This window comes from Amphibalanus amphitrite, unplaced genomic scaffold, assembly GCF_019059575.1.
Source record: "Amphibalanus amphitrite isolate SeventyFive unplaced genomic scaffold, NRLGWU_Aamphi_draft 001116F_arrow, whole genome shotgun sequence".
In the NCBI taxonomy this organism is placed as follows: domain Eukaryota; kingdom Metazoa; phylum Arthropoda; class Thecostraca; order Balanomorpha; family Balanidae; genus Amphibalanus; species Amphibalanus amphitrite.
Window position 1 is genome coordinate 188761 of NW_024882610.1, and position 27194 is coordinate 215954.

Sequence of the window (27194 nt, forward strand, 5' to 3'; positions counted from 1 at the left end):
CTGAGGCTGAACGACAGCCAATCAGCCTTTTGGTTAAATGGTCGAGAAAAACGGACTATTGGCACTCCAGACTTCTGAATGCCAAGCCAAGAAACTTCAATCATGCCTATATATACTTCAGGGGCATAAGTTTTGAATAACGTTCGTGCTGAGCAAGTACGTTTTAAGTGACACAAACTTCATCCTTGGCTGAATCCAAACATGTTAAGAGTTAAATAAACTGTCCATAAGACAGCTCAGTCCAATCACCAGCCAACTTTTAAGGCATTCGTGTCTCAAACCAGCATGACTGTCTGAAGGAAACGAAATTAGGTGGATGCATTTTGTAAAAGCTCTTCGAGTTTGGCAGCTGAGGGCTCAAATGATTATCACTGTTGAGATTAGGGAAGAAAGGGCATGAGTCTCCAGACTCCATCAGACAGTATCAGCATGTGTCGGGCTGTATCTGTCAATAAAAGCCACGGCGTAAGAAGGCATCAGGCATCTGGACAGGTGCCTCTGCATCACGCAAACGGAATAGAATGGAAGGGTGTAACAGGTCGCATGAAACAACTTCAGACAAGTTTTCTTTATCTCCCTGATCACCAGAACCTGCGTGTCAACATGCGAATCCGCTGAAATGACCTCCCCTATGCAGACCGCAGCCGCCCTCTGCAGTGAGCCAGTTAAGGCGGCAGGTAATACACTCTGACACAGTGAGCCGCCCGCTCTTTGAGGCCGGCCCACCGTGACGACGCATTTATATTGGGGCGCGGCGGCCGGCTCTAATACAGTGGCGAGCGGAGCGCGGTAACCGGAGCTGACACGCACGCGACCACCGCGCCGGCCGCTGGAGCACCGGACACAGCTGAGCCCGCTGCGTGCGGCGCCTACCGCCTGACGTATTACACACGGGCCGGCAGCCTGAGCCTCTCACAAACGAACAGCAGGGACGACAGCTCCAGCACCAACAGCACGGCGTCGCGATAGGCCAACCAGCTCAGTAGTTTCCAAAACAAGTCTGAAAATTTACCGCCTGTGAAATCGGTAACAACGCATTCACATCATAGTTGATAGCGGTGAGTGCATACCAGCCGTACGGGAATGGTATTAAGCGACAAGAGCATCAGGTAAATGTCTGCTCTTAAAGCCAAGTAAGGCCGGTGGAGCCAGTATTATAGAAGAAGAGTGCTACTCCCATGCGCTATCTTCTGCACTAGCCACGTGCCTGCTGGAGAGCCCAGAGTGCCCAGAACTCTAGCCACGCATTGCCCCGGGGGGGGGGGGGGGGACCACCAGTGAGAAACACAGCACAGCCGGACGTCGATTGATGAGCTCCGGGCGGCAGGTCTTCCAAGAGCCAGGTCATCTCCAAGGAGCGAGATCACTCCACGTGACTGGGCAGCGTGGAGGCTCTATCGCGCTCCAAAAGACACTTATCAAAAGAGCACCTACCGGGACCTCTGGTTCCACGAACGTAGCAATATCGATGGCCAGATTAAACGAAGCGGAATCCACGCAGCATGCGTGGCACAATATCAACTAGGTATACGTTACCGGTGGGCAATCACCGAGCAGTGATAACATGAGGACAAAAACTGATCGGCTGAACCGGCCTCGGTGACAGATGGATGGAACACAAGCACAGGTATGTACACAAAATACATATCTAACTATATGTTGTATCGTTGGACCCCCGGAAGGGGAAGGGTAGCCAGATTGGATAATGTTATATGACTCGGGGTCAGTCACGCTTCGGGACCACGCCGACCGACAGGACCTGCAGCGGATGATGATGGAAAAGTTTCACACCTGGAAATGGCTCACTGACAGGCAACAGCCATTCAGCCCATGATTGCCCCGAAATTAACGTTTTACGAAGCCGTTACCACCGACAGCACTGTGAACAGCGATACAGAGAGGAGAGTAAAATGAGCGTTAATAACACCTAAAATACGGAGCCGATTGCTGATGGCTGCACGATGCGCCGGTGCCGCAATGCAGCCGTTCACAGGGCCAGCCGGCGCCGCGAGCGACCCAACTCAGCGAGCGGCTCCACTCAGCAGCTGCGTCGGTCCGCTGAGCCCGCCGGGGGCAACTCCACTCAGCAACTCAACTCATCGGCTATACTCAGCAGTCAGCATCTACAATCAACGGCTACTCAGCGCCTGTCCCAGCGTCTGCACTCTGCACAGTGCACACCACTCCTTCGAAACTCCGCGCCACTGCCACGAACGCAGGTCACTGTATATCGGAGTGCAGGCTGCCGTCACCCTGGAGACCGGCAGCCGCCGCGCGTGATTCATTCCGCATCAGAAGCTCGTTGGGCTCGGATCGAGCGCGCTGGCCGGAGGCTCCCAATCCTCCCCCGGGCAGGGGGAAGTTCAGTTTATTGTGCGCCCACGGACGCGCCGGCTGGCTATAGCGATATTACTGCCCGAAGGCGGGGCTGAAAAGATGATCGGGTGGACGGACTTGGTGCCCGGAACTACTACTGGTGATTGATTATTACTGCACTGATACCTAGACTAGGGGAGGTCACGGCACCGGCTCGAACATTATTGCCGCGAAGTTCGGTGCGCTTGTGATCTCAGACGAATACATTCATATTATCAGTTATTACCAGACGGCACGGCTAGACAGCAGACACTAGACATATGCCAGGCAGAGCAGGTTGTCATGCTGCGTAAGATGATGGGTGGTTACTCTACAAGGGTGCAGCCAAGGTGCAGCTTCAATGCTCGTGTCACGGTGTCAGCTTCAGCGCTCTCTCGACACCTGGGTACGTTCCAGACTTGGTAACACGAGCACTTGCGGCCCGAACGGCTCAGTCATCAGTTCCGCCCGGCGGGAGCGGCCGGAAGGCGAGGTCTGTTCGTCGGCCTGTCTGACAGCTCAATACGACGCCGGCTACCTGACTCGGAGGCGTGAGATGCCACACCTGCTGAGGTGTCAGTTCGCCCCGACGAGCCATGAATCCACAACAGGTTCATTGATCTGTCTGCGCCGGTCTGTTCTCCCTAATCTGTCCAGCCCCGCGCTAGTCTCCGCCGGTCAATCCCATGGTCTTTTCCCACCGGTCTTTCCCCGCTGGCCTGCATCCCGGCCTGGTATGTCCCCGTCAGATTGTCCGTCCCTTTTGCCGGTCTGTCCCGACTATATATCTCCACTGTCAGCCTGTCCGCCGGCCTGCGAGGAAACCATCCTTCCATGGCAGCATTCTGCAGCACTGCCGAAGCCGCACAATGCCGCGCGGACACTGCAGACAAATTACGGCTCAGCGGGCGACAAAAGACCATCCCGAGTCCATGGTGGACAAAAAATTCTCATCGGCGAGCGCCACGTGTCCCCAATTGGTCGCTGCGCTGGCCACACGACATCATCCAGGCTCAAGCTGTAGGATGGGACAGTACGGGACGGACGGTACGGGACAGGACGATATGGGATAGGGGGTGATGACACGAGTGTCACTCCCGACGAGGATGCGGTGACAACAGTCAGTGGCAGTGAGGCCTATAATAAAGAGGCGACATAAGCAGCTCACTGTACAATGTGCATTGTGTAGGATAACCCGTCACTTCACCCAGCTGACCTTCGATGAGCGTCCTGCAGTGCGGCCTGGCAGCTGGAGTCCTTACCTGAAACCAGAGGACAAGCGGGGGTCAATAGAGAACTCATCACATCGGCTTCCGGGCGCTAAGTTATCACCTCCCAACCCATAAAGGCATGCTTTGACATCTAACCATCCTCGCACTCCCAGACCATGACATATCAGCATCATTCCACTCATGTCAGGCGCTCCAACAGCCCGTCATCACCATATTCTTAGGTGGTAGGTACCGTGGCACGCCCATTAACCATCCCCCATTCTCCCTAATGTTGCGAGGCAGTGCAGCAAGAAATAGCGCACTATGACACGCAACCGTGTACCCACGGCTTATAATCACTGAGATCCGGGGAGATGGTCTTCATTAATATTTATTTCTCATTTAGCGTGGCGTGCCGAGATTTAGGCATGTGTGAGAACGTTATCTATTCTTTTTATTAACCATCTGCATTGTGCATGCTCATTTCGCAAGAAAACCATTTAAACCTGTTGTGACTATAGCGCGGAGATAGGGTTTTAACCATTGACAAAATATCATCGTATAACGTGAGATTGTTTCTCTTGTGCAAATGGTTACATGAGCCAACCAGTCCCATGATCATCATTATTTCCGTCAGGAGCAGGCTTCCTTCCAATATCAATCAGCTTCGGCCCATATTAGGCTTATATGCTGCGCTAGACAAATTGCCAGCCGACCTCTTCCGACATCCTGACCTCTAAAGTAAGACTCCTAACTAGGTCACGTTCTGGGGGCAATTAGCTGTACCAAACTCAATAGACGGCGATGAAACCGGCCGGCTGCCGTTGTTCTGCCGTAAGGACGTGACGGCAGAGCGCCAAACGTGGCAGGAGGCCGGGTCATGGGACAGAAAATAGAGTCTGTCTGCAGACCAGCCACTGAACCTCGTGTGGTTTGTGACAGGAATGCATCCTCGGGACATCCAAAGAACATTTTATAAGCGACCGGCCGGTCATCGAGAGGACATAATCATGTAATCGGCATATTATCGAGAGAACACTGTGACTGTGAGGTAGTTAGGCAATCGAGAGATACGTCATCGATGATCAGGAAGCCATCCACAGGTTACCAGAAAGCATCGCCATTACAGCAAATATCCCGTTTCGAGCTCTGTCAGCGACGGCGACAGTGACGGTACCTGTGTCGTGTCGCCACACCCTCCGTCGCCCGTATCGACACACCAGGCGGTGTCCGCCGCAGCCCGGTACGACCCGGGTCGTAAGTCGTAACACCCCCGTAAAACTGACCAGCCGGCAGTAATGCGCCCAAAGTACTAATTGGATCACAGTGACTGCGGCGATATGCCACGGGTCCTGATTGGAGTGCGGTGCTGGTGTCATAAGGGACTGGCCGGACTTGTTGACCTGTGGACGAAGGAGCGACCTGCGATCACGGCACCGTGGACCCAATCGATACCGCCCCTAAAACTTTGGATACAATATGTTACCGGACAACAAACGTAGCCCTCGGTCATCCGCTCTCACTCAAAGTTTCAATGAAAGTTTCTTGGGTTCGGGTCCCTGTACGTTGCCGTTGGACCGATTAGGCTAGGAAGGATCATGCATTGTGAAGGATGTATCGTTTATTGAAGGTGACGCACTGCCCATCCGCGTGCAAAATATCTCACAACCAGCCAGCTTTTCATAAGTATATACATGAATAATAACATATGCCGACAATGAACTGCTATTAGCACCATTTACTTTTGTATTTACTATACATTCTTTAAAACGCGAGATGAAAAAATATACAAGTTGTTTCTCATCTCCATTTTCCGAAGACTTTTAATCCAAAACGGCTGTCTGAAGTGAGTGCAGTTTCCAAAAATTGGCCAGATTCAGCCGACAGCTCGTGTCAATCTGGAGTCCGACTCTCGGCCCTCTCCGTATGGATCACATTTAGTCTGAAAACTGAGCCCGACAGCCTCCGAATTTCCGGACAGCAAATCAACAGTTCAGGAAAAACAAGCCGGCCGCGTTTGGGATTCTCTGCGTCCGCAGAGGGCTATTTGCATGCAATAAGTGACACGGCTCGCGGCGAAGTCAGTGCCCGTGCCGAGCTGGCCGCACTGTGGGAGGTGATGGACCCGGTGTCAGAGGGTGAGACTGCTTGTTTTGAAGAGCTCTCCCGCTCGCCTCCGTCGCCATCCACTAGCGAAGCCAAACAAACCAACGCGCCGAGGAGGCACGGCTTCCCTGGAGCGAACAGTGGCAGACAGCGCGGGCAGGCAGCCGCGAGCAGACAACCACTCAGCACGGTGGGAAGACGACCCTCTGACTGTCTGCTTGCTCTCTCTCTCTCTCTCTCTCTCTCTCTCTCTCTCTCTCTCTCTCTCTCTCTCTCTCTCTCTCTCTCTCTCTCTCTCTTCTCTCTCTCTCTCTCTCGCTATCTCTCTCTCTCTCTCTCTCTCTCTCTCTCTCTCTCTCTCTCTCTCTCTCTCTCTCTCTCTCTCTCTCTCGCGCTCCCTCTCTCCCTCTCAGCCGTCTGGGGCGGCTCTGCGCCTCTGCCCACCGCGGTGACGAGGCTGATCTGAGAGGGCGGAGGTCACGACGAGTGTTTACACCCGTCAGTCCCACCCCGCCGCCATCCTGACCGGTCGGCAGTCGTGTGTGGTCCACCGGCACGACAGGCATTCGGGTCAGTCGGGGTCCGGCGGCGGTGCGCGGTAGAGTGTCCGCTAATCGACCGTGAGTGCCTGCTGGTCGACTTAGAGTGCCCGCGCATCGGTCTGAGCCCTGAGGCATTCATAAGCAGTAGCTACCTGACAAACAGTTTACGATGCTGGCGAAGTTTGATGTCCACCACTTAATCAATGCAGAACTTTGTAATTTTAATCGATGGCACTCACCTACTGCATTGAATGATGCGTGAAGACGACTAACACTGAACCTTTTAGCCTAATGTTGAATCATGGCTGAACTTAACGACTAACCGCAAACGCCAGTCAACATTCGTAAATTGTCCGTTACCGATAAATCTTCCAGCGTGAGGCCAAGTCGCTCCCCATTGATGGGCATTGGACACATCAGTCGCACCAAACATGGGGTATGCTCACGGTCAGCTCAAGGTGCAATGTGTGCCATCGCATATCCGTGAGCCAAACAGTAACGGTCACCGCTCAGCGGAGAGGAAAGCCAGACAACCCGGCATCGGCTGCGCCCTCGGGTGGCGATTGCAGCCTGGGGTCTCGTGGGAGCCCCTGGGACAAGCTCCAGGGCATATAACGGACCATCCTCGGACACAGTGACATTATCCCGGTGGACCTGTCATAAAGTAGGAGTGTTTTATACCCTGACACTTTCCCTGGAGAGCACACAAGCACTGGATGTTGAGTTTCTATTGATGGTGTTTCCAACGTATAGTATTCCTCGTGAGCCAGCCCGTGGCTCAGCCAGGCTGCAATGCAGTCTGACTCACATCGCTCATTTGTGGAGAGTTCGCCACATTCACCAAGACATGCACATTCGCAGCCAAATGATTCTTTGGCCGCTGGTTATGGACGCTGAAGTTCCCCAGCCGGAGGGCTGACACCCGTGGTGTCAGAGCGACACCCAGGGTGTCAGAGTGTGTCGGGAGGGTGTGTCGCGCGTGTCGTGACCAGGATGCCCATCGCCAGGGCGGGTGGCGGCTGGAGCGGGGTGCCAAGCCCAGCGCGGGTGCAGTGCGACCAGCCGTGTCCGATTACACGGACATTCCGGTGAGTGTCACAGGCCACTCCCTGCAGCGGCCTATCGGCTGTTTAGGTCCAACGTCCCATCACGGAGACGGAAGTCGAACAGACGCTGACATAGTCCTGACGCGCGGGAGGTCACCGGGGGGGGGGGGGGCGAGGGGTCTGGGTGGAGGAATGACTGACGGACGGGGTGCGAAGAGATATGATTATTATAAAACGACATTAAACACATGGTTTGAGATAAATGGTGTGTCTCGAAGACTGTGAGGGAGGTGTGGCATTTCTATGTCTGTGTTTGGAGAAAACAGTTTTTCGAAAATGTGATCGAGAGAAGGGAAGAGTTAGAGAAGAAGCGATTTCGTGCGTAGGAGATTCGACCCACGACACCTGAGCCGCCGCTGTGGCCACCTCCGGTCCCTCCGGGCACCAAAGACATCGGCTTACGATTCCGCGCAGAGAAGGCACGACCATCGGGAAATCAGCCGAGATAAACAACAGTGACGGCCCCCGCGGGAGGGAGGCACCGCCGCCCTGCACCACGCCGGCCGACAATTTACGGGAGAGCGCAAAAAGCTCGGCCACCGCCGCAGCCGCACGCTCTCCGTACCGTCCAGCTGCGGGGGTGGGGGGGAGGGGGGCTGAGTGATTGGTAACGGACAGAGGGGGCTTGGTTTGTACTTTATTTTTACCACAGCTTTATCATCACAGCATTGGTCACCAGGGGTAGCCAACACCATGTTGGTCATCAGTGGTAGAGCCTCGGCTACCGGTTATGGGACCATTATTGACCTCAGAGGTCGTAAAAAGTCACCGCTTCACAGCTTTGCCTCTTCACCATGGTGGCGACCACAAGCTCCACCACTTGACCAGCGGTGGCCAGCATCCATCGGTGCCTAATTCCTGAGCCTTTCCAGCCACTGTCACTGATTGCATGGCATTCGGCGAACAGTGAACTGACCGTCTCCAGCCTCACGTACTTATTGCCGCATTCAGCGAACAGAGCCGGGCAGTCGGCAGCGTGCCAAGCCTATAGCGCCGTGACGGTGGTCCCACGTCTGCTAGATCACACCACTCTGGAAGTGCTGCAGAAAGAGGCACCCGTGGTGGTTAGGAGTGCGGCCGGTCTGAATCCGCCTTAGGCATTCCAGTGATAACAGTGTGTGTGTAATGTGCCAAGTGGAACTGCCTAGCCTGCCATCGTATAGCTGTCACGAGAATTGAGAGGATAATTTTCAAAGTAAATATCCGGCATACGTTCCATAATTTGGCATGAAGCAGAGCGCTGGAACACTCACTGAAAACTTTTTCTTTTCAATATCCCATATATCCCAATATCCCAAAATAATTAGAAGGAGATCCTCCTATGTTCAAGCAGGTGAACTGTTCCGTCCGATTTGGCAGAACATGGACATTGGACAATGGTACAGCGATCCTTTTGAGAGCCATCGCTTGTGTCGATTCGACGGTCGTGTTGGGCCCATTTCCTGACCTCCAACCTGACCCCAGCGCTCCAGTAACAGCCTGCTAAACGATTAGTTCAACGCCTTTCCACAGATGTCGCCCCAATCACGCACCTCCCAGTAATGCGACCGGCCGGGGCCAATGTCGACCGTCAACACTCAACAGACATTGCAATGGGCGGAATGGCCGTTTTTACAAGTAAATGCCATTTAAGAGCGACAGGGGATTAAAAACTCCTAAATTTCATGTCTGCAAACGTGGTAACCAGCGTGGTTCCGGCAAATATAGCGATGAACAGATGGAAGCTATGCACCGTTTTCAAGACTCGACAAATGCACCTAATTTGACCAAATTTGCACCATATCTCTTTCAGAATTAATACCTTCGTGTCATGAATTTATTTCAGTATTTTGACCGAAAATAATGTCTGATAATTTGAAAAAAATGAGATATTTAGGCACCTGGACCTGTGCAACTCAAACTGACAACTTTTCAGAAAAACCTTGAACCTCATTTGACCAAATCTGCACCTCCGCACCAAATGTGTACCTACCACTTACCAGATGGATGTCGTGAAAACGGCTTATACCTACCTAAGCTTAAGTATACCGATAGCTAAGCTGCCCCCATTTTGCGGCTTGGGTGCCGTTCAGGACCTGCCGTGTCGAGCTCGGCAGGATAAAGGCATGAATTTCGTATCTGAAAATGCAACAAAAAGTCCGCCTTTCTGGACGGAGGGCTTTTTGTTCTGGCGGCGGATTCATCTGCGCGGAGGATCCATCAGGGGCGCGCGGGGAGCGCTGTGACAGTGTCGCGCCGCCAGCTGATGGATGGGACGGCTGACGGCGGAGTAACGGCCTTACCACCGCACCCTCGGCCCCACCCAAGGGGTCAGGCTGGTAGAAAAGTGGCCCTGATACGGAAGGGCGTATAGAGAAGTTATAAGGCCCCAGAGCTGGCTCATAACTAAAGCAGCGAAAGCCCACACCCGAACAATGTTGCTGATCATTCGTTTTTGGTTTTGTTTCGTTTAATATTGGGCTAGACATTTCCTGCCTTGTGAGATTGTTTCAGTACCAAATAAGTCGATTACCGACTGAGGAGAATTGGTGGTCCGCACTCGCAGAGGGCTGAGCCGCCCTTATCCTAGTAATAACAGATGTGGGATGTACCAAACGGAGCAGACTGCACTGTCTCAGCCGCTCGAACACTCCAATGAGAATTATGAAAAAAAAAAACGCCGGAAAGGACGATGAAGTGCAAAGTGCCCAAGAGTAGGTACCTAAAAACTGCGACTCTTCATTTGCCTTGTACTCCACTGAACCGGCCTTGACTGAACCCATTTCGAGCACAGAGACGATGTTCCAAACTGCAGATTGTTTTAGCTTCTGCTCTCGTTTTCGTTTGCAGTTTCCTTTGTGTAGTGATATTATACTCGTATGGTGGGGGTGTAGGTAATACAGGCGCCCGTCGTCACAGTGCGGCACCATTACTCGACGGTCCAATTACATGGCTGGGATGGTTGGGGGAGGCGGGGGAGGCGGGGGAGAGGGAGGGGCGTGGGCGGCGCTCCACTACCAGTATCGACAGGCTGGCACCGCGTGCTGGGCCACTGTGGCCGACGTCCCCGCAGAGTAGACCGAGCGTCCCAGAATCGGATTACAGAGGCGGCGTGGCGGTTGCTCTGTCGTGGCGCCACCCTGCCGCGGCTCACTCTCCCCAGCTACCCAACTGACCGAGCGGCTGGCAACTGGCAGTTGGCAGCTGGAACGGTATCTCCGCTGCTGTGGTAACGGAACGGAACGGAAATGCCGTTACAAATAGTGAGCATTAATCTAGATTAATTCGAAGAATGATCGAAGGCGATGGCACCGTCACGGCGCTGGAGCCGAGACAAATTGTGAGGCGTTTGGTTCGAGATATGACAGAAATCGCCAACCACTGGCCATTTCTGATCCCACTTGGCACGCATCGGACGCTGAGCTAGCACCAGCCTCGCCTATTTCAGACACTTTTTGTCCAACGACCGTCCAGAGCTCGACAACAGAGTAGCTGTTCGCCCAAAAACCGCCGATACAATCTCTTTGTCCAAAACGGCATTCATTCTTTCGAGCCATACCGTACTATAGGTTCTCTGTCTTTTTATTTAGCGATTTTTCATTTTTATACGTAATCTACGTTGACAAAAAAAAAAGCATTCTCTTCTCGATGCTCGCTAACCGAACTGCCTGAGACAGTCCCACCCGATCTCAGTGGGTTGGCGGAACCGCTAGTTGTCAGCTCCCTAGGAGGACCCTTGGAGTGGGCGTGGTGGGGGGATGGAAGCCAGCGGCCGTGCCTCATACGCAGACCTCTCACTCGCCACGCCCCATCGGACCGCAGCGTCGACCCTCCTATTTGCATCAAGAGCCCAGAGACTAGCTTGTTTATAACCGAGCAGCGAGCGGCGCCGCCACCGCTCGGCCACTTTCCATTCGGGACCGGCACGGCTCGAGCGTCGGACGGAGCCGGTCCAACCTAGAACTGCGTTTGCCCGGCTGGAAACCGGGGCACGATGTATGAAGACACTGCGGTAAAATAGCATATGTATTCGGATTACGTCTACGAAGCTTTTTATACTCGCTGTTGTTTTTATACTCGCGAGCTCCTAGAAACAATCTTACCATAATGGCAAGCAATGCAGTTGCTCGCTATCGAGAGCAATCACACAAGAAAAAAATAAGCACCGCGGCCATAGCGCAACATCACAATACAGCATATATCTGATATAGATCAACACACCGAACACTTTTGTGTTTGGAGGCATGTTTCGCTAGCGTTGCAGTGTAAGACATAGTCAGTTAGAAGAGCTGCACCTGACGGCTGACTATCACTACATCTCAATTCACATTATCATAAAACTAATGTGAAGTATCTAAGCATTTATAAATGTACACTTATAGGTATAGCTTAGGTACGTATGGAATGTCTTGATATTTGTTACATGAGATGCGATTCAAAGTAGACCAATTTACATATTACATCGCATTCCAAGGAAAATTACCCTTTTTAGCCATGTCCGTTCTCCTGGAAGCACAGTACTCGTTCATGTGTTGTGTGATTTAAATTGTGACAAAGTCGCCGGACCTGACGGACTCGGGCAGCTCACAGATCACAGCCCGGTCGGCACTCGGCCTTTCACAGGCTCTGGTACGCTGCCGCGACTAGCTCGCATGGGTCCCGCTCCTGCACGTGCCAAAGGTACACGTGCAGCCCCTGCACGTGCAGTTCCCAGATTCACATTAGCCTCATGTGGTGGCTCACAGGCCCCGGTCTGTAGCCTTTCGAAGAGAGACGGCGCCCACACTGGGCCCCAGGCCGACGCGCTCTGAGTGAAATGTTCTCTGGTCACCTGGGAAGCGTTCAGAAGCAGCCGTTACCCCAGCAGCCGCACCAGGGCAGCTCGGAGCCGTCCTGCGGAGACACCGAGTCATCCGTCTCTCCAGCGTCGCTGCGCCCGCTGCTTACGCTACTGAGCTGCTCCAGAGACATGTCGAGCTCGCGGAGACCCGGACGGGGCCGTCGCTCCAGCCGAGCTGATGGCCCCGGGCTGGCGGCGCGAACAGTCCACTCGGCTGTCTCCCTGCGCCCGGCTCGTGCGGCATCCCTGCCGTCCGGCGACTGGTACACGAGGCTCCCGTTGGTCTGAGGTCGCGCCAGCAGCAGGACGCCGAGTGACGACGCAAGGTGGTCTACCTCCGGCAGGGGCCACACAGGGTACCCGGCCTGGTGAGGGGCTCGTTCCCTGGTGGGTGCCGTTGCTGCCGGCCGCTCAGCCCAGCGTGGCTGGTCGGCCGACGGCGTGCGGGGGACACTCTCTATCACTCTCTTCACCAGAGTCTCCTCACTGGGGGCTCCAGGACCTCTACCCGGCCCATCACAGACTGCCTGGCTGTAGCGCGGCGGAGGCGATCGGGGCAGACCGTCCGGTGGTCGGACTGTCGGCGGCGCCTCAGACGCGTCCAAAGGCAGGCTATCCAGCTGGTCGATGGGCAGCAGGCGCAACGTCAGTCGCAGCCCGGCGAGCGTCAGGCCGGGCGGCAGGCGGTTGGAGGTGTCGTCGTTCAGTCTCAGCCGCACCAGTCGCTCGCCGGTGGCCACCCCGCGGTAGATGCGTCTCTCGGGCAGACCGCGCGGGGTGCCGAACGCTGCCGCCACCGCCAGCACGCCAGCGTCGCCAACATAGTGAGGCACACCAGTTAGCAGCAGGACGTGCGCTGCGTCACTCTCGTCGCGGAGTGTCACAGGCAGACCGCGCACCGTCAGCCGACAGCGCAGCAGTGCGGCCACCTGGTCCGCCGTCGCCGTGCTGATGTACACCGCGTCTGTCAGCACGCGTACCCCGGTCAGCTGCTGCACCAGCGGCGGCGGCAGCTGGCGGTGCAGCTCGTCAGCCACCTGGACAGCGGTCAGCGCACGCAGAGCTACTTGTCCACTGGTGTTGAAGCTGACCTGGTGCTGTTGGACGGGCTGTAAGCGCACCAGGACCGGCGGCCGACGGTAGCGGACCAGGCTTCGCTCGGCGTAAAACTCGGGCGGTACTGTCCGACAGAGCAGCGGGGACGGAGCAGGCGGCTGCAGGGCGGCAGCGGCGGCAGCGTCTCGGTCTGACTGAATGAGCTGCACCATTTCTTGTAGCTGCTCCAGACTGGGCTGGCTGAAATGTGGCCAGGGCTCGGAAGAGATTGGCGGCGCAGACAGCTCTATACTGGACTGATGATCTGAGAGTGAGCCAGCCAAAACTGACTGCTTTTTCAGTCCTCTGAACAGGATTGGGTCCTGATTCTGATTAAGCTCTGCAAAAGTAATGTGGTTTTCGAGGACTGTAGTCGAGTGGTTTCTTGACGAGATCCCTTTGACTTCACCAGATGCCGTCGCCGATCTGCACTTCCCTCCATCTCCCACTGATATTTTCCGCCCCGGGCCGCTGTCCCTGCCTTTGTGCACTCCGTCTGCGGCCACGGCCAGCTGCTCCAGCTCGCTGACGAAGCCCTCCAGCCGCCGGTACTGTCCTCGGACCGCCGTCAGCTGCCGGTGTAGCCGGGCGTTCTCCCTGCGCAGCTCGCGCTCCGCCCGGCCCGCTGCCGCCTCCGCCAGCGCCACCGTCTCCGCCTGAGCTGTCGCCTCCGCGCATGCCGCCTGTATCGCCTGTCGCCGGCGGGTAGCCCCAGAGACGTGCCTGCTGGAGTCGGTGCCACCGCGCCTGGTGCCAACCATCACTGGAGGACCGAGAGGTCACGGCCGCTTCAGCAGACCCGGGAGCGCACCAGCCGACCCTGGCCAAGCCCGCGCCCTTCGGCGGCACCGCCCTGTGCAGGCTCTTCGGCATGACCAACGGCCAGCAGATGAACTTCGCAACGTGAAGAACGCGTCTTCTGTGGCAGAAGAAAGCTCTGGCTGTCGACGGGCTTCCATAGGAACAGTGGTGTCAAATTGGTTGTCTTTGCTACAGCTCACTACTCCCCTGATTGCGCACTGACATTACACAAAGCTCGCATTTGGGTGACGAGTCGTCACGCCGACCATAGTTGGGGTCTGTGTCGGAGCGTCCACTGTTCGAGTGCCACCGCTGACCGGATCGGTCACCGCCGACCAATGCCCGGTCGGGACGGTCACCACCGACCGATGACCCCTGGTGATGGCGCCGGCCGCTAATACAGCTGTCAGCGGCGGCTCCGAGATGATGATTGGTGTGTCCCGGAGGCCTCTCCAGTTGCAGTGGAGAGCGTCACGGCCTGGCGTCAGATGCACAAAGCTCAATCATGGGAACGAAACACGGTTCAACGTCTATTACACAGCAAAAGCGCGTTGATGTGGATGACAAATTGTTCCTGGACATCCAGGGTAACGCAAGGATCAGTCAGCAGGGACAAAATATTTTTATTTGTTAATGAAATGCTATTTAAGCATATTTCATTTTATTTATATTTAAAGCATAAAGCATGAAAGCATATTTCCAGCTCTAAAAACCAGAACACAAATCCCTCACAAACTTATTCGAACCGTCAGCGTAAGTCCCCACCGGCCACCCCAAATTGATGGCTGTCAGAACTTCAGAAGGGGTGGACCGACACCGCTGCCCTGCACGGATCGACGCACTGAATTAGTGATGCCATATGCGGCAGGTTGGGGTCGGAAATCGGCGCATGACGGTCGGTTGGCGGCTATTAGTGGACCAAGCGGGCCCCAGGCGATGCGTATAAAACACAATGCACGGCTTAGCGGGGCTCCCTTGCCATTTTATTCCACAGCTGTGCATAGTGCCGTGTGCGGGTGAGCCCAGCTCCCGTCCTGAGCCGTACCCGGCGCACGTTTGCCGTTCCGCCGCAGCTGTGCAGTGTTGGACGGCCGTGGTGCGGCGCACAGCTGTAGCCAGCCACAGAATGGCCACCGGGTCAGGGGTGCGTTCCCCTTCGGCCGTGGCGGGGTGCGCAGCCCATAGGACGGCCAGCAGGTCAGGGGCGGGGGCGGAAGGCCTGCTGAAAGCGGTGATGCGCTAAATTTTTGGCCCGTCCTATTCCCTTTCCCGAACGGAGCAATCATAAGGGAATCTTTCCCATGCCATAACCTGGTGGTACTCTTCAAAGGTCAGAGGATGTGTGTCCAATGCCCCATCCTGAACCCATGAGAGCCCAGAGACCATCGTCTGTCCCATCCCACATTCCTGCACCCCCGACGAAGGCCACCTCTCTGTCGATCCCGTCGCACCGCCCCGTGTGCTCTGACCCGCTGAAGCCAGATGAAATTAAATGGCGCCGGTATCAAGGTGGCATTAGATGGGATGAGGCGCGGATTAGATCCCAGGCTGCCAGCTCCCTCATATTGAAAGGATCCGCCGTGTTAACTCGCGCCCTTCAGCTCAGGCATTTTTCATCGCACAGCTTTCTCGAGGGTAAGAAAGAGCCTCTATCCGTAGTAAAAGGGAAAGTATTAATAAAAATATTAACCGATATCAATTTAAAATGGTTGCTTCTTAATTTTTGGTTTATGATTCTACATGGCTTATCGAGTCAGTGTCGTAAATGAGGTCAATTGTCTTAAAAACCTTAACATTTCGCAAACTTCACATGCAATGAATACTGCATGTTCAACATTCCTTACATACAGATGTGTCATGACAGCTATATACATACATACATGGAAGCCAACGTATTATTCGTTTTAAATAGCTATGCCTACAAACAGGCTACGATGAAGCAAGCCAAATATTTCAAAAGCTCTGCAGTGACTCAGAGTCATGTAAGAAATGATTCTGGTTTGGTTTTCATATCACCGATCCAAAAGCTCAGGTTAAAAACGCCCTCTACAAAACATTAAAATGTCTACAGCTAGGTACAATAAGACGCAATCTTTATGTTCTAGTCTATCGGTCCCCTAGAAACCGTTTACAATCGGTAAATTTTCTGGCACGTCCACCAACACGCCTGCAGCTTTTGCGGGACAATATCAGACCACAACCGACCCAGTAGGTACAGTTTCCTTGCGGGGAGATCATAAGACTCAAAAGAGAGAGCAGCACAGTCCACAGAACGCAAGATATTCCATGTGATGCCCCACTCAGCAACACAGTCATGGCGTAAAACAGCACACGGCAAAGCCCCGTAGCCCCGTAAATTTTGCCATTTACCGAATGTCCACGCCCCACAGTCACGCACCAGCTCTGTCAGCTCAGCTCACCACCTACCCAGCACTGCCACTCCGCCCAGCACAGCTCGCAAACAGACTGCCTTCTGACGCCCGACGGCCGGCGCGGCGTGTCGCAGCCGACGGTCGTCGCTACCGACGCCGGAGTGGGCGCCCGTCGCCCGCCGTACGGCGCGCGGCGCCCAGCGGAGTGAATCCCCTCCCCTTCCCCTATAGCTGAGAGCTCCCCGACCGAGCAGCGACCGTCCACAGCGCTCAGCCTGCGCCATAAGGAGCTCTCAGAGCGCGCAGAGATGGTCGTTTGATCCCCACCATCGCCAGCAATAACGCCCGTATCGAGAACTCGCCGGGAACGAATAACTCACCCGGCGACCAGTGCAAATGGTGCTCCGCCCGCGGCGACGATCGCAGCCCAGATAATGAGCCGGTGGAAGATAGTCTGGAGGGCGAATCGGGTCATGCTTTGCTCTGATAAGACGTTGCAATATGCTTCATAGCTGAAGATGTGGATGAAGTAGCCGTAAAGGGTGCCGCTGCCTGCTGATTCATGTTTACTTTTCACAAGACCGTTGGGGGCCAACCATCCTACCTTTCTACCTCCTCTAAGCCAATCAGCACCTGCCTCAGTCCTCGGACAAATAATCAAATGCGGGCGACATACAGAAGTTAAATAGCACAAAAATTAAATAGACGGTCACCACTGGCATCGACCAATGAATTGACCATGGCGTTGGCCAGCCCCTGACCTCTCTCTTGATTGAGGTCATGTTAATGTAACCATTGAGACGGAACACGACCCCATTTCAAACATGACTTCCATGACATACGAAAAAAGAAATGCACAGAGTGTGGCAGTTTCTCATACATCCCCAGCTGGAGTTGCTCGTGGGACGGAAGCCGGGAGGACGAACAGTTTAAGTTACAAGATATTTAACATAAAGCAATATAAAAATAGATCCAAATATTACAAAACATATAAAGTGCTTAACAATGTCCGCAGCGACTACCGAGGAACAAGTCACAGCCATAGGCGGCGGAACGATTTGAGACAAGGGGGGCACCATGGCTCAAGGAGCCAAACCTAGGGTACCCCCAAATCCTGTTTTCTCATCGGATTTAGGCCACTTATTTTTCGTCACAGCCCTGACACGATGATTTTTTATTTTTTTTTTTATTTTTTTTTTTACTAAACGAAAATGGCAGTTCACCCCCGTATGCAGGGGTGTAATTTTATATCTCTTTGTGGGGGCATATGCACCCACAATCCTGAATTATGCCCCCACAATGATGAAAAAGCACCCACAAGTTTTTTACAAGGCTGCAAGCGTCCTTTCGAGAGCACGGTGCCCTTCGCATGCTCTAACGGCGTCCTCCTGACCGTCTCGCGTTCATGGATTATAGCGTTTTTAATCACTCGGCGCCCTTCTGGGAGAATGGCGCACTTTTGACAGCACCGCGCCATTCTCATGGTCTAACGGCGCCCTTCTGGCCTCTCAGCGCCCCTGAACCACATATAGCGTTTTCAATCACTCGGCACCCTTTTACGAGAATGGCGCCCTTTTCATGATCTCAAGGCGCCCTAGTAACCATCTGGCGCCCCCACGTCCCCACCAACGTAGCACTACTGACTGTGCGGCGCCCTTCTGGCCTCTTAGCGCCCCTGGACCACATAGCGTTTTCAATCACTCGGCGCCCTCCTAAGAGAATGGCGCCCTTTTCATCGTCTCACGGCGCCCTTGTAAGTCGTAACCGTCTGGCGCCTCCACATTTGGTGCCCCTCCTACTGGATGGCGCCTCTCTACATATTTTTTACGTCCTTCCGGTCAGTTTCCACTTTTAAGCGTGTATTTGCTTAGTCAGACACGTCACTTGAAGCGCCATTCGGCTAGCAATGTTATCAAATTCGGTGTTAATTTAGGCTCCTACATAAAGAATATCTATCGCGCCCCAAAACGGCCTGGCGCCGGGCGCCCCTACAGCTGGGCACCCACAATCATTTTAGGAAAATTACACCCCTGCCCGTATGTGTGGTTAACTGTAAGCTGATCCTCAAGTACCAATGTGTTTGTCTCTTCCTTATTGTCGTTTGATAAATTCCATTTATCCTACATGTATAATTCCCAAGAAGCCATCGCAGTACTAATCAGTGGCGAATCCCAGGGTGGAGGTAACATGGGTCATGACTTAGGGCCTGGGGTCACCACATGCCTGCCAGGAGCAACACAGGCCTGACAGCCGACAGGGGCACCACAGGCCCGCCAGGGGTGCCAAAGGCCTAGCCGGGGCACCACGGGCCTCTCAGTGGCACCACAGGCCTGTCAGGAGCACCATCGGCCCAGAAAAAGCACTACAGGTCTTCCAGGGGCACCACAGACCTGCCAGGGGCACCAGAGGCCTGTCAGGGACACTATCGGCTTCGCAGGGGAACCACCGGCCTCGCAAGGGCACCATGGGCCTGTCAAGGGCACCACAAGCCTGTCGTTGGCAATTAAGGATTGTCAGAGGCACCACAAACCTGTCAAGGGCACCTGCGTTCTAACAGGGGCACCACAAACCTGCCAAGGCCCAGGGACACCACAGGCCTAGCAAGGACACCACAGGCCTGTCAGGGGCACCACGGGCCTGTCAGGGCCCATGGGCACCTAAGTCATGTCAGGGCCCACCGTAGGCTTGTCAGGGGGCAGGGTAGGTAGGTACCACAGTCTTTCCAGGGGCACCAGCGGCCTAGCAGGGGCACCAGTCATCACATGACTAACCAAAAATAAAGAAAAAACTGAAAATAGGGCACCACCAAAATTAAGTGACCGAAATCCGTTGAGGTTTTAATTTTGGGCATAGGTAGGGGCACCACTTCGATTCATGACCCTCCCCTTGGAGTTTTCCCGAATCCGCCCCTGGTACTACATCAAATTTAAGGGGGGCACCTTGCTATTGGTGCCCCCCTTGCAGAATGCAAGGGGGGCACGGTGCCCCGGTGCCCCCCCCGTTCCGCCGCCTATGGTCACAGCTGCTGACCACACCAAAACGGAGGCAGGTCTGCAGTCGGTGGCGCCGTGGCTTGGAGGTAACCTGCCTGCCACCTGGTGGTCGCTGGAAGAACTATTGGTACCAGTATGACCGAGGGGTAGCGTGCATCGCAAGGTGGGACACCGTCCATGGAGGAACCGTCGCCAGTCGCAACGTATAACTTTGCCTGAGGAACTGTTCAAAGCAATGTGTGTAAAAAGAAAATACGTGAAACCGCATCAAAATAAAGCAGTTTAAACTAATTATCATTTCGACTTATAATTGGTTCGATTACCTACGCAATACGCAATACCTACCTACCTAGTACCTACGCAATATTGTATTCTTATTACAACTCCGAGGTCCTTGAATTTCCGGGCCAGCAAAGTCCGCTTAAAACATATTGTCAGCATGATGCTGATACTGCCAATAGGTAAAGGTGACGTACGGTTCATTCGGCCATATCCAGACGTCTACGGGATAATAATTTGCCAACATCCACAAACAATTAAGCCGCGCTGTCAAAACGCCTCGCGAGCGGCGCCTCCAAATGGCACCGTACACTCGCTCGCCACCGGCAGTGTCCCTCCCGGGAACCCTCCCTCAGATGACCTGTCGCTTCCAGTTACTGACGATTGCTCAGCCCGGCCCCGGTGAGGTAACGCGGGACGACTGCAGCGCAAAGTCCCCGCTCGTATGAGGCTACCATTCGACGCAGCAGTCGTGACCAGCGAAGCGCAGTGCCCGCGCTCATGTGTGGTGGTTTTTGTTAGACGAACGAGACAGCGGAGCGACTTTTCGGACAATGGCTTTCATTGACTTGGATAGACAACGTAATCGATGCAAAGTGTAAATGTGATATTGTGGTAGAGAGTTAGCCAATCACCGTGTCTGTAGCTGAGGTAGGGTAGACCGGGGCAAGTGGCCCCGCCGAGGTAAAACGCCTCACCGATGTTTCTCGGAACTGGCAAGGTTCTGGGGAAACATCCTCTCTTCTATAAAACGTGCACTATACGATCATTATATGAGCAGACTGGAAAGAAATTGTGATGACTCTTTAGGGAGATATAGCCGAAAATGTGTTTTTGGAGTGATTTTTATGTTTTGTTGTCAGATTATGCATCATGGCGTTCTTTTATCGTCCACATCAGGTTAACGACTTTTATGTATTTTGAACAACTATTGTGTAACGCTTATAATGCCGGGTTGGTTCGTGTTAGATTATGTCTTCCTGGAGTGTAAGGCGTTGTTCTCTGACCGAACTACGTGATGGGGTAAAACGCCCCAGTAGGTCGCGGGGCAAAAAGCCCCATGGGGCGTTTTACCTCATGTGTTGTTCGGACTACCCACTTCCTAATGTTCGGTAGCTGGCGAACGGGATGTTTCTATGCATTTATATGTACTTTTCTCAGCAACTGGATGGCAAAGGAAGTATTTTGCTAACATTTGCATTGTAATAATTTATTATTTGGCCTTGTGAGGCAGGTGAAAAACCTGCTCATACAATAGTGTCGTAGCTAAACACCTGATAGGATGGAAGGTGCTAACTTCAGTGCCGTGCCTCCCAAGGTCTAACGGACCTCTCATATAAGATTTAGTCAACTAGCATGTTTAATCTTTAATCTAGAGTATGGGGCTTCTTGCCCCAGGCCGTGGGGCGTTTTGCCCTGGGGTTGGGGCAAAACGCCCTATTTGCAGTTGCTTCACAAATCACTTCCTAGCTGGGAGTCCGATCATAAGTGAATGAATTTGAGGGGTGGAATTTAAAGTAAAATGTCCAAAGAACGCATTGAGCACAAATTTGGCCTTTCAGGTGATGTGGGACAAAAGTTATGTAGCAAAATAAATTATCTGGGGCGTCTTGCCCCAGGCTACCCTATACCTATAGACATGCAACAACTCAAAATTCACCAATCGTTGGATATAAGTTGAAACAAACCAAAAAGCAAAATGCTGCGCAGCAACTGTGTCGCTGCTGCTACAGCTGCGGTTACTGCTTCTTCTACTGCACTGCCTCCGCTGCTGCTGTTGCTGCTGCCGTTGCGCTTCTGCCGGCCATTCGTCACGCGGGCCGACGCCGGCCGGTCGGCGGACAGAAGCCGGCGCCGCCGCCCGCGGCCCCACAGAGTGATGAGTGCAATGAATCCGGACGATGGCCGCACCGCGCTTCGTTAGTCGTTAGGCGGCTAATGAGCGGCGGGACGTGCCAACGCCTGCAACGGGGTGAAAACAGGCTGACAGCCAGGCCGCCAGCATTGCGGGAGCTCGGGACCGGGTCAGGGCCGCACCGAGACGTGTCGAAACGGCGCACCGAGACATTGCACTGAGATGCCGGCAAGCGTGGCAAAAGACTGGCACCAGGGGACCCCACAGTCAAACCAGGTCACCATGCAGTTGTCGCAGCTGTGTTCTTTCATTGGTAGTCACTTTCAGTCCCCTTCTCAAAACTTACAGTAGGAGTACTGCCGTTATTCGCGGTCATCCGAAATTCGTTTGTTCGAGAGGGCCTGATCGCTGTGTCTGCTCAACGATGTTCCAACATCAGATCTCAGCACCCTCACACTATCGCAGTTGGCGTACTCTGTGACCCTTTATCGAGAGGCCAGCGGCGGCTCGATCCACATGCACCGCAACAGCAAATTAGGACAACCGCCTGTCGGCCGACTTCGATAGGGCGTCAACGATGCCCGCCGTGCGACCTGCAGGCCACTTTGTGCTCGGTAATAATTACGATCGGGCTAATGTGAGCGGGCGCATGCACGGCAGGTCGAGAGGCTGTGAATCAGGGGTCGGCCGGTTTATCAGATGGTCTGCGGCCGACTCCGCGGTCAGGGCCGCGGACGGGGCGCGACCTGACGCCGGCAGCGTGCGAGTAGAACCGGTCCAGGACGTGTGGCGTGAGTGGCGCCATCGGTCGTGTCGGGTCAGAGGTCAGGGCGGGGGTCAGGCCGGACGGCCGCCGGTGAAACGGAGGTCAGCAGCTCGGATGACCCCGGTTGAACCGACGCCCAGGGAGTGGCCAGTGTAGGGGCGCCGACATTGCATGGAGCAAACCACGGGCAGCTCGCTACTCACTACCAAAATGCATGAGCTGTATTCCCGCATATACTGCTGCTCTTCAAAAGTACGGTCCTGTGTTCTTTAGTCAACATTCACTGCTACGTTCATATACCTATATAATAAGAAAACATGTCCCGTGGGCGAGTGAGCTCCAACATCACTATTCATATGCATGTATACGCCGCTGTTACGAGTCCGCAAACCTTGCCGCCCGTGTTCGGTCTTTTTCGGCGCTGTGCGCGTGACGGGCATCGTGAGTCGTCTGACGATGTCGGTCACGTCACAGACAATTGGACCTGGCTGTCCGCCACTCCAGCCGGACACGCACGGGACAAGGGCGGACACAGGCGGACACGCACGCACGCCGCAGCGGATGAGTTTATAGCTGAAGTATTGCGGTGCAGCACTCAGGTGCCTGCAGAGTGCAGACTGCATGCTGCAGTCAGTTTTGGTTTGCTGAGGTTCAGCAAGTTGATTTGTTGGAGATTCATTCAGCTTTGTCGGTGAAGATTGATTCGTTTTGGTAAAGTGGAAGTTTATTCGGCTTGGACGTCGGTGTTTTATTCGGTTTGGTCGGCGCTCACCAAAGGGCAGACGTTACAGAAAAGACAGAATGCACTGCCTCAAGACAGACAGAGGTGACTCCTAGAAAACGGTAGCTGAATTAGAAGTTATGAACAGCCGAATACAGCCCGAAGATAATCGTCCAGAGGATCACTAGTTAGTAGTTAATCGAGGCAAAATGGGACGTCAAGTTTTGTTGGACAGTCGCATGAAGCTGGCAATGATGCAGTCCGGGATATCGATATCGCCGCTCACGGCACGTTCAGACGCGGCCACTGGCCAGCACACGGAGCCCTCTGGCCGTTCCGGGCCGGCGGGGGTCACGGAGCTGTGTACTGGCCGGCTCACGGACGGCGGGCCGGTGACTGGCATACAATGGCGTCCGCCCGCCGTCACCGTCCGGCAGGAGGGCCGCAGTCGACCGCCCCAGCCCCCAGCCTCACCACCGGTCTCCGACGAGCGCGCAGTCCTCAATGGAGCGGCGGGCCTGCTCCGCTGATGGATGGCCGAAAAACGTGCCGCCCCAAATCGGATAAAGTGACACACAAAAGCCAGCTAGCCGGCACGCGATTTTGTGCATTAGGCACCGCGTGGCTGCCGGCGGCCGACCGTTCCGTCCGTGCGCAGCTCCAAAGGCGGACCAAAGTAGTCCATTGAGGTCTGTGGTGACCGCTTTCAAACAGGCACGTCGCCCACGTATGTCGATATTGATTGGATGCAATAAAGGCGGGATATTGCAATGGTTTGTTGCAGTAACAGCATCACGCTCCATTTGAACAGCCCGAAAGTACAACGGGTCGTCCAAACATGAAGGTTGATGCCTGGATCGGATAGCTTAGGCCTACCTAATTCAGATTCGGTGGGTATATTCAACGCTCTATACATTTGTTCCAATTCCTCATCATCGCTAACCAGCGAAGCTTTTACAAACACAGAGTGGAAGGGAGCACGGATTAGTCACGTTCGGCGAAATCCGTCACCAGCCAGCAGTGATCCGCTTTCGGAGGACGATCTGACAGATGACGTTCCACTGACACGCGGCTGCTACTGCTGACGTGCAGCTATTGGCGCGTGCCACGCGACTCGCAGTCTGCTCTGAGAAGACTCATCCGTTCGCTGCAGAGCAGCACATACTCTGGCTATCCGAGGTCTGACTGTTCTGCTAATCGCTGAAATGCATATGTGTAATGTATGCACATGTGTGTGTCAATTTAATCGGGCGGCGGGGCCGCCACTGACCTGATTCAGTCGCTGTAGCCGGCAGCAGCAGCTGAAGAAGGACACAGACGAGCAGCGCCCCTCTGAGCGGCGGGCGCCCTGCGCTGCCACCCATCCCGTCTCAGTGGCTGACAGAGGGGCCGACAGACTGTCAGACTGCTGACGGGGCGCCCTGCATGGTCACACCGGCCGCCGGTGGACCGCCGACCTGTCGGCAGAGACAGCAGAGGTCAGGTCACGAGATAGGTCAAGGGTCAGATGCTAGATCAGGGGAACAGAGTACAGGTCAGACGACAGATCAGGATAACAGAGACAGGTCAGGTGACAGATCCGGGGAGCAGAGGTCAGGTCAGACGGCAGGTCAGAGACAATAAAGGACAGGTCAAACAATAGGTCAGGGGAACAGGGGACAGGTCAGACGACAGGTCAGGGGAACAGGGGACAGGTCAGACGACAGGTTTGGGGAACAGGGGTCAGGTCAGACGACAGGTCAGGGGAACGGGGCACAGGTCAGACATGTCAGGAGAAAAGGGGGCAGGTCAGACGACATGTCAAGGGAACAGAGGACAGGTCAGACATGTCAGGCGCAACGAGGGTCAGAACAGACGACAAGACAGGATCTTTGATGCCAGGTCAGGTAGCAGGTTATGGGTCAGGGAGCCGGGTAAAATGACAAATCAGCACCGTCAGGTCAGGTGACATGTTAAGAGTATTATGCAGCGCAATCGACGAATCAAACAGCGTGCTGTTTAATTCGTTGATTGCACTGCATAATATTGTTAGTGGATTGTTATGTTCTGCAGAACATAAGGTGATGGCACTGGGCAGCTCATAACACCGGGAAAATCTGAAGGAGTCAATGGGCGATTTACCTATATGAGACAAAATGTGTTCGTTTATTGTATAGCTTCAGCTAATAAATGGCACCCAACGATAAATGAGTGACGTCTCAAACAATCCTGCTGTCATACACAAGCTATGCTTGGCACTGCACAAGCGGTTTCAGCGTTATGGATTGGTAATCGTTTTGCACTATAATATAATTAACATGTTAAATAGGGAGCATTTGCGCAAAATCAGATGCCTCGCTGTTTCCGCAAAGAGAAGAATTTCATCATGCTCTACCATCATTTTGACACTAAACTAATCCTTTCTATCTAAACAATTTCACCCGGGCAACAAATTGACAAATAATTCAATTTACTACAGGTCAGACTGGTTCAACAAAAATTGGAATTCAATCAAAAGTTGGCCGATCCAATTTCAACACGTAACCTCCAGCTTTTACCTTGTCACGCACGTATGCTAAACCACCAGAATCCTCATAGATTGGAAATTAGAATCCCTAAGAAAGAGTTTGACAACTAAGATTGGACAAAGATCTATCTGGGCAGAATAGCTACGCTGGACAGCGTTACATCTGCACGGGGTTGAGATTGACCAGGGATGCAGCAGTGTGAGGCTGTGAATTGGACAGGGATGCAGCTGAGCCGGGCTGCAAATTGGACATGGCTGTAGCCGTGCCGCGTTTTAGAGCCATTGTGGGGAGCGGCTGCACGGGCAGGTGCATTAAGTATCACCAATTGCATCATTAATATCTGTCCGCAGGCTGGCGGCCGATCGACCGGGTCAGACAAAAGGTGCCGCCGGCCGCGCCGGGTCGGCCGTGGGCGCGCCTGTCACCCCGCCGCTAACGGTTCAGCGCCCCTCAATGCGCCGCCCGGCGCTAACACCTAAAAGTGCCGCCCCGCCGCCGTCAGCCACCGGCGCAGCCAGCCGAACAGTGCAGAACGCAATGGATTAGCAGCCTGCAACCTGATTAAAAAGCCACACCAGTCGGGCCCAGCACGGCCAAAACATGCATAATGCACTCGCGCTGTTTAAGTCGAAATTGCGAGGCGATGCAAATAAATGATGGCACGGTTAATCATCTGGATTTCGAAGCTTTTTCTCCCGCTGATTAACAGCTCATGGTTTGGTAACTTCGGAAATCTGTACCTATCTGCTCAGCCTCAAGTCCCTGATACCAGTGTCGTGTCAACCTTCTGTTAAATATAGAAAGAAGGAGCTTTCGCGGAGGAATAACTCAGGACCGTTTCGGATCGGCGAGTTCTCACGATTAGAATATCGCGCCAGTATCCTGTGTTCCGGTCGTTCCCACGACTACGGCCGTTTGTGGGAAATCAGTCGCCGGGCGGACTGTGAAAGGAAGCCAGCCGAAGAGCCACGGAGCGGCCGCCGTGACACGCTATCACGGGGCAGACTGGCTGCCACCACGGAGCTGCTCCAATCGTGTTATAAGCACTGCGCCGCTGCACAGTGTCGGAGGCCGTGGGCTGCCGGAAACCCGGATCCCACGGAGCTCGCTTTGGGCGCAGCCAGCCGAGTCATTGTAATGGTATACGGTGAAGCGTGACAGCCTCGATACATACGAGCACAAATGATGCCTGTCCGACATTATGAAGTGGAGGGGCGCTGAGCTGTGCAATATCTAATAATAGAGTCTCTCTCTACAAAGTACTCTGATCCTCAACAGTGCAGTGGACCCGGACATCCGGTGGCATACATCGGCAGCGCCATCAAGAAACTGTCCACAACATTCGAAAACGGTTTTAGGAAAGGCATCAGCTTAAAGGGACTATCCCACCTTTAACATGGGGTTTGAGTTGAGATAGCCAAGTTTGCGGCGAGGTTCAGAAACCACTATCTATCTAGGTTGCAACCCCCGCGGCCTCTTGGTGTTGAAGAAATTCGTTCCCTTCATTTGAAAATGGGCCTTGTACAAGGCCCTATCTTCAACATGGAGCGACCGTTAGTGTGACGTCACCTCGTTTAGTCATTCTGATTTAAATGGGCTTGTTCGTTGAAAAATCGCTTAAAACTTGGTCTGAACTTTGTTGTGGTGCCTACAGAGTAAAAAGAAT

The 27194-nt window shown here is 54.0% G+C and overlaps 2 protein-coding genes across 3 annotated transcripts in view; both read right to left on the reverse strand.

The window, feature by feature from the left end:
• The window catches only part of LOC122370271 (inactive tyrosine-protein kinase transmembrane receptor ROR1-like), a 64446-nt gene extending 39966 nt beyond the window's left edge, over nt 1-24480 (reverse strand). For both annotated transcript variants that reach the window (XM_043345731.1, XM_043345730.1), the window contains exon 1: nt 24292-24480. In XM_043345731.1, coding sequence (XP_043201666.1) covers nt 24292-24385 — 94 coding nt within the window. In that variant the 5' untranslated portion in view covers nt 24386-24480. The remainder of the gene's footprint in view (nt 1-24291) is intronic.
• On the reverse strand, nt 11543-16551 carry LOC122370272. The gene is made up of 2 exons (XM_043345732.1): nt 16463-16551; nt 11543-14513 (listed from the first exon to the last, which is right to left on the reverse strand). Exon 2 carries the CDS (start codon nt 13993-13995, stop codon nt 12142-12144), a length of 1854 nt encoding a protein of 617 aa, XP_043201667.1. The 5' UTR covers nt 13996-14513; nt 16463-16551; the 3' UTR covers nt 11543-12141.
• Nucleotides 24481-27194: the final 2714 nt, after the last annotated feature.